The sequence below is a fragment of the Mizuhopecten yessoensis genome, unplaced genomic scaffold, assembly GCF_002113885.1.
Source record: "Mizuhopecten yessoensis strain PY_sf001 unplaced genomic scaffold, ASM211388v2 scaffold6135_2, whole genome shotgun sequence".
In the NCBI taxonomy this organism is placed as follows: domain Eukaryota; kingdom Metazoa; phylum Mollusca; class Bivalvia; order Pectinida; family Pectinidae; genus Mizuhopecten; species Mizuhopecten yessoensis.
In genome coordinates this window covers 275398-292036 of record NW_018406398.1, presented here as the reverse complement: position 1 = coordinate 292036, position 16639 = coordinate 275398, and the positions used below count along the sequence as shown (strand labels likewise).

Here is a 16639-nt window from a genome sequence, read left to right as displayed (position 1 = left end):
TGTTGCCAGGTATACTTTTATGAGCTATTGTAATCTATAAAACGTTGTTAGATTGTGAATACTATTGTTACCGATAGTGTGTCCTAGATAAGGGACTTCTACAGGCTCATTGTAGTGGAAGGTTGAGGTCACAGAAGAAAATAGCTAATTTCCCTTTCATGTCTTATCCCTTATCTTATAAATACATTTATTAACCTTTAAAAGGGTGGTTTCAATGATTTATTAATGGAGGAATATTTTCCCAGAACTATTACACTGTCTGCAATAATTTGCTTTATTCTATGATTTTAATTAGTCAAGGATTATTTCTGATTATTTAAACCATTATGAATATAGAATATATCCCCCTGTTCAAAGTGTTTTTTTTTGTACATCTGTTGAACACATTTATAACAAACCTGAGGGAATATCAGAAATAGGGGTGTCACAATATGCCTGGAGTGTATTTCGGTATATTGCAATACAGAAGGGATGCGTTTTGTTACATATCACAATAAATTGTTATAGAAAAATGGTACATGTACTCATTTTAAAAAGAATTTTTATTAGAATGATATCAAACTGACTTTATCATATGGTCATGCACGCATATTTAAGATTTTTAGTTAAACTAACCATTGATTATGAATTTTAACTGGTTTCCCCCACTAGTGATAGCCTGTTTATGTAAATGATAAGTAATTGACAATCAATTGAATACATGAATAAAAGGTTTTGAAAAATACATACACCAAGATTCAGCAATATTTTGTTTCTATATTGTAATACAATGCAATATATGCCTAGATGTATTCCAATATAAATATAATGGGTTGTCAGGTAGCGCATTGGTTAACATGCATATATACATTTCACCAAGGCCGCATGCAGTTTGATCTGTTGTGAAATGGTATGGTGTCACCTGCCCGGCACGATCACACTGGGTTTTTGGGGGAAATTTATAACTTGTTTCATAGTTGTTGTAAAATATATGAAGTTGATATTGCAATAAACAGGTTTTCTGATGTGTTGTGACAGCCCTAGTTTAGAAATTAATTAATGGCAATAGGCAAAAACTTGTTACAATGTTCACAAGATATAGTTTAAGGCCAAAGGCAAAACTACGACTTTAATATCAACACCGTTTTACAATATACTTTACTGATGGGTCTTGTATAATTTCAGGAGAAGATGATAACAGGCTACAGGGATACTGCCTGGAGGAACCTGTAAACAAGATGACCGTCATGTGACTTCATTTCGTCAAGCCATTTAAACTGCTGCCGTCCAAGGAACTCAAACATGGCTTCTGTAGTCTCAACGAAAACTCGCAAGCTGGATGCTATTTGTGCCAAACTAAAACTTATCAGCAACGATCTGCCTCTGTCCCTCCCTGGTCTGCCCTCTTCCTCAACACCCTGTCGTCCTGAGCCTCTGACTCGGGCAAGTTTTGATAATTCGAGTCCCATCAACTTCTCCTTGGCAACCAAGACCGGTGAAAATGAGGTTGTGGGTATTCCTGGAGGTGAATTACCTGAAAATAGCCCGATTCCACTGCAAATGGAGAGTGAAAAAGAGACTGACCCATTAATTGTGAATGACAAAGAGGATGATGCTACGTCTGAGAGTTGTAGAGATCCTGAAGGTCAGGCACTGTCTCTAGCGATAAGGAAATACGAAAATGATGACATTAACACCAGGAATAGTGTTTCGGAATCGTCACCAAATAATGTTACATCCTCGGAATGCGATAAAGAAGAAGGGCTTGGATGTGAAAACAACAACAACGACACAACTGATAAACAGTCACATGATCTCATTAGTTGCAATTCTGACGAAAGTACATCTAAGGGAGTAGAACTTTCCAAAAAAAATGGTGAAGACGGTAGTAAAAGTTTCTTGGAAAATGGGGAAGAAGATAATGTGTGTAGGAATGAAATGAGTGCGGGAACATCATCTATTAAACCATCAACATTGTCATCTGTCCCTACTCCCACACCATCACCCATCTCCACGCCGACAGTCTCAGCTTTATCCACCCCAACAATATCTAGTCAACAAAAAGTGTCTGGGGCGAGCCGTAGAAAAAGTCGGAAAGCGACCCCACGCAATATATCACAAGTGCGCAAATTTATTGAACAGTACGATAGAATAGATGATAAGGATGAACTAGCACAGTATGAATTAAACAACCAAAACACAACATTCCCACCTCCAGAAAACGATGAGGAGTATATGGACGAAGAAGAAAATGCAAGAACCATAAATGAAAATATGGACACGGGAGAAAATTTGAGTGTAGTTAGATCTCCTTCTATAGAAACCAGTATTACCTCTACCTCCAGTATTAACGATAGTTGTAGTTCACTTAATCTCACTGCTAAGTCCTCAGAAGTCAGGAACTCTAGAAAGAATAGAAAACCTCAGATGGCACCCAGTTTTAGTGTGCCACTTGACCTGTCTGTAGGTCGGACAGAGATGGATGACTTCATGGACAGTGATAGTTCCGAATTTGAGTACAGCATGGATGGCGATGAGGTGTCGCTGAGAAGTGAGTCCGGACGGAATTCGCCTGAAGATTTACGTTTATCAACGTCCAAAGATAAACCATCAGTGCCAAAGACAACACCGAAAAATTCCTCAAAGCAAGACAATCTTGAAATATCTGCCCTCAAAGACTATGCAGAAAATACCATGAATGAACTGCTTCAGATGTATGGACTGAGTCGATCGGCAGACTCCATCACCGGTCAAGTGCACCCAGAAAATTTCTCTTCTAATAAAATATTAGCGCATGGTGGTCCAGGGGTAATAGGCAAGGACAAGTTCCGGCCAATCCTACCAAAGAACTTCCAGTTGGATCCAGCGGTAAACGGATTTGTCGACACACAGCTAGGTCAGACCCAAACTACAAGTCTGGCAGGAAAGGCTGGAATCTACGTCAACTATGTCAACACGCACGTTAGCAAGGCCGGCAAACAGAGCGAAGAAGGTAAGATATATGTTTGAACAGAAATTATATTTTGTGCAGCTGAACCTCTCCTTACCGATGAACCTGTCCTATCTGACACTTGTAGAACTAAATTATCTGAAACTGACTTGTTTCGATATAGATAAAATTTCTCTAATACTCTCAAATAACTTCCATGATAATTGAAATGTGAATTTGAAATCAGCCTGGCTCAGTTTCCAAAATGTAAAAAAATCGCCAAGAGATTAGGTCTCGAGGATGTCAGACTTAATTAGAATAATTTCTAATGTCTTATAGAACTAATTGAACTTGCAAAATTCAATTCTGACAGGATGTTTTGATGCACAAGTTTTAATCATGAGTGTGGATTGGATAAGTTGACGGAAGTGATTAACGTTGCTTTATTCCTGTAGATACCTGGGAAAGGTGGTGAGGGGGATGTATTTTCTGTTCACCTTCGCACATTTGACATTGTCTCATGAAGAGCTGTAATAAGACTTGTCACCAGACAAAGGTTGTCTGAAGTCTTCCGCATTCTCAAGTTTTTCGCCTGATTTTAAAAACCAAAATCCTTATTTAATGTGATTCACTTCATTTTTCGCAAATAATTATTTCTACAATCCTGCTTCAAACCACTGAACTAGGTGTGTATATTTCCTTCAAATTTGTCTATTTTGCAGTCTAATCTCCTTGCAAATTTATGCAAAACAATTCTCACAAATTGTAAATTATTTAATAAATTTACAGAACTTGTATTTGTCATCCCAAAAAATTATTGAAATAACTAAATAATATATAAATGGTTGTGTCACTGTCCTCTGACATGATCAGGTGGCCAACACTTGTGGTCTTTGTTCAGTGTCGTTTACGTTCAGTCCATCTTATTACCGATAGAAAAGCCATTGTGGGGCAAGTACCGAGGGTCACCTGGAAACTTTGTGTTAGGGTCACATTTTGATTGACACTTGTATGTATTTATGTTCTGACAATAGATTAATACTGTTCGTTTCGTGATAAAGTTCAAAGTTTCATAACTTCTGTCAGTGTAACAATTCCCAAAAGAGAATTTTACATAATACAGTGCTTTTCTAAGGACTTAATTGATGGGGAATAGTTGTTAATTTACATGTACAAATTTCAGATTTTATAGATCAAAATTCTAAGTGCGAAAATTAGAATTTATTATTTTGGGGTTCATCAAGGTCATCTGTCAGATTTAGCCACCTATACTGACAGCTCATAGAAATTTATTAACCTTATCTTCAGAACTGTTTTTCATTAAGGAAATTAAAATTGCAATTCACCTTTTTTTTCCACTGTATACCTGTGTACACAGCAGTTAGATAAAATGTTACAATAATCTCATTACTATTCCAGACATTGTTAACTGAAATACAATACACACGCTATAGCGGAATTTATTGTTTTTCACGCCTCCCGACATTTATTACATTGTTTGAAAGTAAATAAATTTATGTTTAATTTTTCATGTTAATCAGTACATGGACTAGGAACTTAATTCTCGCGGAAAGATTCATCTCGGGGCAAAATCTCATATCACTGTGGCAACCAGTGGCATTTTAATGACACAATCCCCTAGGAAATTGATTCTTGTCCAGTCAGCTGACAACGAGCTGGATTGATTTCGGAATCAATGAGAATGCGGTCCATTTGTTTACAGTAGTATTATTCAAAAGATCTCGCTTTTACTGTCAAAATGGAGATATTCATTGACAAATTTTCTCTCTGTACTTTGTATAGATCAGGCTCCCAGCTATAGATTTGAAGTCGACTACGTCAATTTAGCTTGGACTTGCATATATGTATATTTTAATTGATATTGACATCTATGATGAATTGAAGTATTATTGGTTGCCATGCAGTTTGTAGACAAATCATGTAGTATTTTGTGTACTGGATGTTTTGTGTGGTGAGTCAAGTCTGTTGTTGTCCCAGCAGGTCTTTCATTGAAAAACTTTACCTGCTACAAATCATATAGTGTTTTTACTTGTTCATGACCCTTAGCTCACCCAACCCCCACCTCTCTCCCACCAACACACCCCACCCCCAGCCCCACCCAACCCCAACCTCTCTCCCACCAACACACCCCACCCCCAACCCCACCCAACCCCCACCTCTCTCCCACCAACACACACCACCCCCCACCCCCCCCCACCCCCCCCCCTCCCCCCCCCAACACCCCCCCCCCCCAGCCCCACCCAACCCCAACCTCTCTCCCACCAACACACCCCACCCCCAGCCCCACCCAACCCCAACCTATCTCCCGCCCACACACCCCACCCCCAACCCCACCCAACCCCCACCTCTCTCCCACCAACACACACCACCCCCCACCCCCCCCCACCCCCCCCCCCCCCCCCACCCCCCCCCCCCCCCCACCCCCCCCCCCCCCCCACCCCCCCCCCTCCCCCCCCCAACACCCCCCCCCCCCCACCCCCCCCCCCCCCCCACCCCCCCCCCTCCCCCCCCCAACACCCCCCCCCCCCCACCCCCCCCCCTCCCCCCCCCAACACCCCCCCCCCCCCACCCCCCCCCCCCCCCCCACCCCCCCCCCTCCCCCCCCCAACACCCCCCCCCCCCCACCCCCCCCCCTCCCCCCCCCAACACCCCCCCCCCCCCACCCCCCCCCCTCTCCCACCAACACACCCCACCCCCAACCCCACCCAACCCCCACCTCTCTCCCACCAACACACCCCACCCTCAACCCCACCACACCACCTAAATTCACTTTATATTATGAAAATTATATAGTTGAACTTCAAATATTTGGCCAGAAGCTTGCTAGGAATGCGTGCTGCAGAATTTTGGAAAAGAAAATTAACTTGACCTATGTTCAAGGTCACAGTGGTCAAATATGTTAACAGAATATATTTTTTCTGAAAAACCGAAGGCCTATGATAAAAATGATGTATGGGCAGAAACTTGTGGCAATAAGTGCTAGAAAGTTTGGAAAAAGTAATGAGTTTGATCTGGTGTATTTTAAGTTACACCAGGGGTCAAATAACTTAATAAAAAGTCTTGTGAAGAACCAAAAGGCCTAGATTAATTACATGGCTTGCTGTCATACAGTCTGCTACAAATTTGTGAAAATATTTAACCTTGACCCATATTCAGGGTTACAGGAATCAAATTTGTTAAAGTCCTCAAACAGCTTCTTTACTAAGAAGCTTGTGAAAAGTAAGGCTGATAATTCAGGTTAGTGTTGCTTACCCTTTTAATATAGCAAAGATCTATATATATATGAAAGAAATATAGTCATTATAAATTCCCTTTTCACAAAATAATCATCCCTATGGGGATTCTAATCCATGAATCCTCTTAAGCATGTAGTAGCAGGGAACTTGTCCAATGTTCTACATAAATGAAAATACCCTGTAAATATAAGATGATGAAACTCCATAAAATGGACCACAACCCATATATTTTATAAATACCATAAGTCAAAACAGTTATCATTTTAGGTCTCTTTTCAATAAAAAGAAATAATTCTTATAAATGCAAATCACAGAAGAAGATTTTTATTTTTGCAAATCACTGACACAGGGGCAGCATCATATTAATTTGTGAGTAGTGATAATTATGCATTAAAATAATTGCTGCATTAATGAACAAATACTATGAATTATGGGATGTGGGAGGAGAAACGAGATGTTGATAATATTGATTCCAGATTGATCACTGACTTGGAAAAATCAATATGAATGTGATTAGTATTGAAAATGAAATATTTATGAAATATTTAAGTTTGGAAATTATGGTGGCTGAAGTATTAACCAATCTCCTTGTATATGTATGGATATCGAAGACAGGATATTTGTGGTGCTAAACTACAGTATAAAAGTCTCCTTCTTTACCCAGATAAGACCTATAGGTATAGAAGAATGTTCAGGTAGAATTGTGTGTATGTTATCACGGTCACCATAACAACCACAAATTGTATGGGGTCGTAAATTAAATATTGTTTCTGCATACTCAGTCCTGGACTAGACAAATATACAAGATTTCTAGCTTGCTTTAAAATATTTAGGGTTAGAGCTGGATTTTATGTGTGTATAAACTCTGTAAGTACTAAGTAAAGTTATAGGGCCTAATATCTCGACTTAATATAATATTACTACGTTACCTTGTGTCAATTCTCATTGTTAATAATTCACTATTTTTATTTTTTTTAAATGGGCACTTTGGAGTTTTATTTCATAAGAAATATGACGACTGAGAACTGTTCGCAATTAATATGTGTGTCCTTTTTTATCGATCACAATTAAAGTACCTTCCAAATCCCGACACACGAATCTGCTTTTATATAAGTTGAAAAAGCCTATAAATAGCTGGTTTTAGTTTAATCTGCCAGAAACCTTGATATAATACAAACACTGATAGCTGGAAATATTAAAACCCAGGTAGACTGCTGGCTGTCAAGTGGGGCCGTCACCTAGTCCAAAAATTCCCTCTTTTGCGCATGATTTTATGTCTAAATTTGAATTGCGTCAAGGCATTCAGCCGATGTTGCCCTGGTAACATCAAACTAAGTCATTGTAGGGAGTTCAATGCCTTGATCAAACTTAGTTCTGGTCAAATAACTCTGACAAAATACAAGTCTTGATAGCATTCTATACGAAATCCATTTAATTTGTAAGCCAGTCGGTTTAATTTCAAAGTGGGAAAAATATGTATTTGGCATGAAATCAATTATTTGTTTTAAAAACTTGAAGAACTAGTAGAAACATGTATAATTAATCAGTTGACGTGTACAATGGCAACTAAATTTAGCATGAAAATCTAGCAGTGGTATAGGTAAATTACAGGTAAATACAGGTCTTTTGAAATAATTTGTTCGAAGTAAATGTATAGATTTATGTGTATTTTAACTCCCAAACATGGGAGTTTTGTGTAGCAGTCGACAACGCAAGGGGATTAAATAAAATGTTATTGAATGTTGGTTTTATTGTAAAGCCTCTTTGTGTAAAATGAAATATGGGTTTAACAGTATATATGAGTAGGTGTGTATGACAAAGGAAAAGAACACAATAATAACAAAGAGCTGAAAAATATTCAAATATCTACAAAAAAAGGGAATTTCTTTAAACAGAAATATTTGCTGGTTTTATAAAACAAATTTATGGAAATTGTTTTTAAAAATTGGGAATTTTAGGTTGTTTTTGAGAGAGAAAAACTTCTGAATTATATAAAAATAAATCTTACTGATGTAGTATATATTCATTCTATGATATGCATATATGCATATAGCATAGATATATATATGTATATGATGCCCTCTGTACCTTTTTGTGTCGGAATCTTCAGAGAAATACTCCTTTATAATCTGATGAATCTTCCCCAAAGTGTTACATTTTCACTCCGACTGATATAGTCCGGTCTAATCAACATAACTATCCATAATTCATGTTTGTTTTCTTTGAATATGAACATGGTCGTGATTTCATATACGTGAAGAATAATGAGTTAAAACCGTCAGAATACAAAATTTCATGTGTGCCTCTCAGAATTATGAAAATTATATATTAAAACAAAATTGTTCAACATGTTTAATGTTTGTAGATTGACAATGTTATGGTAATGTGAATGTCCGAGGTCAACTCTGTTCTAAGTACTGATGTGAGAGTCTCAACTGTTAAGAGTGTCGTCTTGTTGACCTTGGCTGTTTCTAGTGAAAATCTCACTTTTATTTCTAAAGTAAAGAGGATTAGGCCAAAGCACTTAAAGACCACTGCCGGGAGATCTATATCTTCTATACATACACGTGATACTAAGGATTGGTCACACCAATAATGCATTTCTCTGATTTTTATGTTTAAACCAATTTTTAACCACAGCTTACAATATTTTAATGTTTTGAAGTGCAACTGATTTTTCATTTGGCCTTTCAGAAAAAAATCATTTACATTTGCTCTGAATTGCCACAAACATTATAAGGATCAATTTAGTCTGTGAGTTATGAAACAGTAGCATTGTTGATGATTGTGTCATCATTACCGTTGTAATGTCATAATCATTAAAGATAGCTGGTCGATACCAAAAATTGGCTGTTCCATATCTATTGAAAATCTACTTTAAATTTGACGAAAAAATATGAAATTTAATCATCAGTTTAGTATTAAGATGAAAAGAAAATATGAATCTCTGTATTAAACTGCATTCTGTTCATAGTAATAGACCTATAATTCTAAATTCATAGCTCACTTACAAATCTGATCCTTTTGTGAAACTATATACAAATTATACATGTATCGTTACATGCACAAACATATTTTTTTAAATGTCTTGAAAGGGTCAAATTGAGCCTTGAATATGACTAAATGAGCATAAAACTATGATTTTTATATTAATTCTGGTGGTTTTGTGGTTTTACTCTCATAACAATGAATTTAAATACACAAAAAAAAGCTCTTAAGAGGCCCACAAAAGTCTAGAATTCCTGTTTGAATCAATGTGACAGTATTTAAACATGTACCATGTGAATATAATAGATTAATCTTTTGCTGTAAAATATCTTTCTTCATTGATGTTTGTAATATATAAAAAATGACCTCAGTTATGGAAGAGTATATTGTAAGGTATATATGTTTCTTCTTTTTATCATAAATGTGCAATTTTGATCAGTTAGACCAGGAAGTTAAGACAAAAATAATTGGTAGTAAATATCTCTTGCTTGATGTCATAATTATTTTTAACTATTTTTCACAAACTTATGTGTATCTAATACTGGTACTGTATATCAAATGTAGTGAATATGAACATTTTGTGAAGAAAAAAGGACTAGGGTCACAAAATCTTTCCCTGTCCTCACTGAGTGAGTTTTAAACCACAGTTTCCTTTCTCATCCTTCAAGTCCTGCATCACATGAGTTCCTCGCTTTTCACTCACACACTCAGCCAGGACCCTATCCCTGGTTCTTAGAGTCATACTGTCCCTAACTTTCTCTTTCATTCTGCACCCAAGTCTCCTTCCTCTGATCCCAATTCTTTATCACTGTCCCGTATCCTCTATACCCCTTCAGCCCCTCGATCCCCTATCTTGAACCTCAATACTGCAGCACATACAAATGTAGTCCCCCAACCCTCCCCTCTCTGGCATCTCAATAGGTATTACCCCAACCCTCCCCTCTCTAGCATCTCAATAGGTAGCTCATACATTACCCATTAATCTATACAGATTGAGTTGTAAGAGAGTGGGTTGGGGGATTGTATGTGCTACAGAATGAGGGTCCAGAGTTGGGAGGGGTAGGGGAAATGTATGTGCTACAGAATGAGGGTCCAGAGGGGGGAGGGGTAGGGGAAATATATGTGCTGCAGTATGAGGTCTTAGAGAGGGAAGCGGTGTCATGAGGAAACCACAGTACATTAACACCTCATACTGCAGCACATACATTTCCCCTACCCCTCCCAACTCTGGACCCTCATTCTGTAGCACATACAATCCCCCAACCCACTCTCTTACAACTCAATCTGTAGCATATACTGAGTCCTGACCCTCCCCTCTCTGGCACCTCAATCTATAGCATATACAGCCCCCTACCAATCCCCTCTCTGGTGCCTCAATACCTTATTATTGCGGCACATACAGTCCCCCACCCCTCCACTCTCTTGCACATCAATCCTAAAACAACTACAGTCCCCGCCCACCCCTTTCCCTCTCTGGCACCTCATTCAGCAGTACATACAGCCTCACCCAGCACCACTACCCCAAACCATATCCTGCACCTCAATGCATATTCAGTTTCCCAGAACTTTCATCCCCCAACCCTAACCCTGTACTTCATTTTTCTTCCACCACTTCTAATTGAGCATCACCCTCCCCCCACCACTTTCTCCCTTCATGTACCAGTCTAACCAGCCCCCTTCCTCTCCATCCTGTAACACAAGTATTACTGTCCCTATTTCCTATTATGTGGAGTTTTGTCAAGGGCACATCTCCTTGAAAATTCCAAATTGGCCAAACAGAATTTTGAGAGTTAAGCATAATTTTGTGGAAATTTGATATTATCGCAGTCAGAAAATTGAGATCTTACATAAATAGGGCTAATTGTCGAAAATTGTCATGTCAAATAAAACTTCCTCCCTGCTTTTTGATTGGGCATGGAGTTATGAAGAGTTTACACTTCAGTCTGTCTAGGTGCAGTTGTTAAAAATTGTCTTGACAGAATTTGAAGACTTGTATTACTACGGCTGTAGGCTGTAAAGGGGTGTTGGTACTTGTTGTGTATATGGACACTGCTTAATTAATGCACCGCCATGGCTTGTGTTTAAACTGTAACTTAAGATGGGTGATCAGAGTTCACATCTTTATCAGAATTAATCTTAAGTTTCTGTATCAATGTGGCCCAGTATTTTCTGTACTTTAGCTGTTTTATAATATTAGTGGGCTGTACTAGTCCATAAGAGGCTATCAAAGTGCAAGATGTAGGACTTATAATGTTTGTTTGACACATATATATTATATGTATCAAATGCACATTTATGACACTCAAGAAACAGAATTTTCCATAATACAGTCAATTTATGTAACAAATCTGAATTGAAGAATGAGGAATAAAATCGAAAAAACAGGGTGTTTAATATTTTAAAGTATTTTAAAACAAAAGAAATTGTGACGATGACTTCAAGACCTTTACATCCAAAAGTTGCTTTGTTCTCCCAAAACATTTGAAGTTTTCATAGGTTTCAATTTTTTCGCAGCATTGCCAAAATGGTGATTTCATGGAATCTGATTATTGCACATTTCAAAATACAAAGTGCTACAGTAAGGATTTATTATTGTGCTGTTTATTTTGTGGGATAAACTTTTTGCAGAAACAATTAGGAACCCACGAAAAAAAATCTGAACAGTATATCAGAAATTGTGTTGATCGTCTCATTCCATTTACAATACACATATATACGAGATATAGCATTATGGTCTGACTTAATGATACATGTATTCAATATGTTGATTCAAGGATTGGCTTTGGTTAATACTATATTTATCTACCTAGGTATGTGTGTATTATTCTATCATATTGAGTCTGTCTAAGGCAGCCTGCCCATACGTAGGCACTCATTAATTATATAGATTTGTTCTTCAAAATATCTATCTTTATAATCGAAAGCATTTGTCCTTTTTTTCCCCCACATATTTTTATTGAGCTGGTTATTGACAGAATGTGTGCTGGCAGCAATGGTCTGTAAACACTGTGATTAGCATCACATCGCTATAGTATAGATACATAGGTCCTGTGCATTAATGGATGAGAAGAAAATGAATTATTCAACAAAAATTCCTCACATACGATTGAAAAACCAGCCCATAGCAGGGTGGATGCTATGGTAACCAAATGATTTTCTCTGTGAACATACTCCGAGAAATTTGCAAAAGCCTACCTGGGACGTTTAGACTGACAGGACTACCCGCCAGATCAATACCAGGTAGCTTTGTCTGCCACGTTGTGGTGAAAAATTGATGTATGTGGGCTCGTAATGCCGACACAGGTACATACTATCGCACCAATATCCCTTTCTTTGTCGTCTCCACTGTATCAACCGTTACCACGGTTACCTCAATACTTACGCCAAACTTTGGACCTGTATTGACAGAGCCGGGGGTTTTGTTCCCAGCTAAGTTTGTTCAATGATGGGAAAATAATGGATATTGTGTATAGTTCAATAAAACTCTGGGAAAATGGAAAATGGATTTTTCAGTGAAATATAGCTTTCTCTCATATTTACCTTTGTTTGCTTATAATTATGAATGTAGTGGTAATTGATTGTTTGGATCTAACACACCAATTAGTGAGGCACATTGTCAATTAACCGCTGAGCTGTATCTGCCTAGCATTATTTTTAATTAAGAAGTGAATAACCACTGCATGAATTTCCTTTGAACCGAGAAACAGTTTTAGAGCAAAATAGTAATTATTGAGTATACAACATTGTCATGTTTCATTGAATAGTATGCAAATGGTATTCTATAGTGGTTTTTATGCCTTACCAAAGAACTGCAACCTTCCTGATCCGAAAACAAAAGAAATGATTAATGATATTGAGTTTTTCTGTGGGAGAAACTGTTTTCAAATCTAACTACAACTAGTTATATCAAGTATTTTATTGGATATTATCAGATTAATTAGTTTTTAATAGATTTTTGATTTATCAATGACATGATTGTTCATGCTTATAAAAAACATGTCCTGTCTTTTCAAGATGTCTCTGGACCCCTATCTCTAAAGTAGAAATCGTTCCTGGGGAAGGGTCAGTGGGTGTGGTGTGATGGAAGTGTGTGTCAAGGGTCAGTGGGTTTGGTGTGATGGAAGTGTGTGTCGAGGGTCAGTGGGTTTGGTATGATGGAAGTGTGTGTCAAGGGGTTGGTAAGGGGAATAACTGATGTTTGATATGTTACCGTATTACAGCAATTAACTCGTTCACCCCTGAAATTTCATGATAGACTATTCCAACCTTTGAATTGGAAGAGATCAAGTGTGTCTTAGGGGTGAATGAGGTAAACCATGTGATTTAAGGTATCCTTGTCCCACTACAGGCAAAACACTAGAGTATTTCACTGTAGTTTTCATACAAACAGTAAATCCTCTTAATTTTGATTTTTTTAACTGTAGCGAAACATGGCCAGGGAACTATTCCAATGGCCAGAGGTAGCTAGTCTGTTGACCAGGTTACAAAGCTCAGTTGGTTAGAGCAACTGAAATGATCTGAGGTCCAAAGTTCAAGTACTGGTCTTACAGCATTGTAGGTTTACACTCAGAATTAACACTTGTTGATTTGGTTTATTCATAAAAATCCGGCAAGGTATATTTTTCTTTCAGAAAAGATTTATCAAAGCTGAGTAAAAAGTCAAGCCAGAAAACAAATTTCCATTGTTACAGTTTTTTTGCAGTGGTACGGGGATCCTTAATTAATAAACCTAAGAATTGGGCACCTGCATGTGTAACTTATTGTGATATATACTTTGAGGTGACCGAGTACATGTTTGATGTTGCTGGTGGATGCATTTCTTAAGAGTTAGAAATAATTTGTAACAACCAAGGGTAATATTTCTCGAGTCATTCAGTAAAAGCTGGTGAATTCGGCTGTCATAATTTTCAACACTAACTTCAAATTATAAAGTAAAATTATGGTCATATTTTTAGAAAAGTTTAAACAATATACATCTGGTCTTTTAAAATTTCAGAATATTTCTATGTTAGGCTCAAGTGAAATTGATGAAATACAAAAGAAAAAGTTAACACAAAAATTATTTGAATTGGCTGAATACTGCCATTTTTGAGATGTGTCCATCTAAAAGGGTCTGGTGTATAATTGCATATGTATATATGTATATCCCACAAACGCTAGAGCCCAAATATCTCAGAGCCGTGTATTTAAATGACTGATTTTTCCTGTTTTTCTTTAAACTACTGAAATTTAATCTTATGTTTGAAGTTCAGGTCCCATGCAGACAATATTTGAAACACTAGATCGTGTGTGACTAATTTTGTAAAGATCTTTTATTTGAGTATTGTGAAAACTACAGCGCTATACACGAGCTCCCGACAGCTGACATTTTTCTCAGGTTTTATCAACAAATTAAGACCTGTTTTGATAAAATTCTGACATTGTATTGTACTTGTAGATCATGTGAATTGAATTTTTTTGCTATCTTTCGGAAACGCTTAATCTAAAGTATGACGATAGAGCGGCCACATGTCGTAGCATGAACTCGTGGTGGCCAAACTTCACAGGCCTTTATCCTTATTTTGATACTGATAAGAAAAAGTAATAAATGCTAAATTGTACAAATATTTATAATACAGTAATGCTTATAAAACTGTTAGTTATAAAACAGGGTAAGACTTTAAACTGTCGAAACAATTGGCCACATAAATCTTAGCTTTGACTGCAGACATATGTATTTTAGTGGTAGTCAATTTTAATGCTTTTCTGTGCTTTAACTAAATATTGCGCTAAATTATGAATGCGCTAATTTGGGTTCATGCATGTTGTTTCCTATTGTTTATTTTGTGGGTGCGCCAATTCATCAATGTGTTAGACTGTTAAAATTTGATACGGAACTAAAATTTGAGTAAGCTAAAAAAATACTTTTTTCACAGTTTTTCTTTTGAGATGCTATATGTTTTTTGTCGTCATTTAGCTATTCAATATCTCCGTAACATTATTAGATTAATAAATAACATTCTGATCCATGAATAAAATTGGTTACGTCATGCAAACAGCTGCAGCCAATTTACACTATAAACCATAAATTTATAAGATAATTGAAATGAGATCATGGATAGTGAATCGTGTCTTGAGAATTCCACAGCAGTTTCAATTCACACCTGGTACAGAATTAGGGAAGTTTGAATAGGGGTTACAATTGGAAGCCCAGTAGTAATACATTTACTAGCTGGTTCTGAGGTGTTGTTATGGATTTGTTAACTCTGTTACACTTAAGTAAGGTCTGACACCAAGATCATGTGTCCTATTCCAATCAAAATGGGAGATTTATGATCATCTAATGATAATACTGAATGAAGACGTCCCAGTATGTGAATATGAGAAGTCGTTAAACATACAGAGAATAATTAATTAAACATTGCTATTAATTTGTATACATACTTAAGAAATCTCATTCTATGGTCAACATATTGGCGTTTTCCTTTAATTTTATTGGTCATTAAAGAAAAAATTATGCACAAGCTGATTGTGTCGTAAATGTCGAAGTTTGAGACATAAATTAAGTGTAATTAATTATTCATGGGTCCTGTTGGAGAACAAAGGGTATATTTTAGAAGAAATGACTGTGAAATGCCTGAAAATGACACAAACTAGTTCATACATTTGCATTATCAGCTACATTTTTAAGGAAGTATGAAATTAAATGTCAGAGAAATTCATGAAAGTAGTGATGGGATGGGTCCTGAGTGACATATGGAATTAATAACGGGGCAACCATAAACTTTGATTAGGTACGTCAGAGTTATGTGACAAGGCTTGTCATTTGGGGGAGAAATTCACAGCTTTCGAGACTTTTTCCACTAGACTGTCGCTGCTTTTATTGTTCCATAGTCTGTTATAACAGTTTTTGTAAACACTCCTATTTTTCTACTCGTTGGCCAGCATCAGAAGGGGATAAAGATTTATCATTTTTATTTGATGCCTTAAGACACCAAATAAAGTGACCAGTTATTGATAAGTTATATGTAATATTTATTACCGTTGTGAATCCAGTGAGTTCATGGTTGTTAGGGAAATTGTCTTAAAATGACTTGTGAAGTCTTTATTTTTTCAATTCTTAATTGGATTTGCATTGATAACATTTCAGATTAGTTTCTTGATACTCCATTGGGTTTGAAACAAATTGAACAAAGTACTTTTTGTCATGAAATTTCTAGGTCTTCAGGAAAGGGAGATAATTCTAGTTTCAGCCAAATTCAAGAGTCCCTAAATATATACTGGTAAGCCTGGTCACACTATAATAGGGTTTTGTCACTGGACTGGACATTGTGTAATTATGTGGATATAATGTAACTAGACTGGACATTGTTAAATTGAACTGGACATTGTGTAACTAGACTAGTATAGACATTACATAGTTTGACTGGACATTGTGTGACTAGACTAGTATAGACATTGCATAGTTTGACTGGACATTGTGTGACTAGACTAGTATAGACATTAC

At 37.0% G+C, this 16639-nt stretch overlaps 1 protein-coding gene across 2 annotated transcripts in view; it reads left to right on the top strand.

Annotated features, from left to right (window-relative positions):
• LOC110451638 (zinc finger protein castor homolog 1-like) overlaps nt 1-16639 on the top strand; it is a 46712-nt gene that overhangs the window by 16145 nt on the left and 13928 nt on the right. For both annotated transcript variants that reach the window (XM_021499756.1, XM_021499757.1), the window contains exon 2: nt 1165-2971. In XM_021499756.1, the coding sequence (XP_021355431.1) occupies nt 1282-2971 (1690 nt within the window). In that variant the 5' untranslated portion in view covers nt 1165-1281. The remainder of the gene's footprint in view (nt 1-1164; nt 2972-16639) is intronic.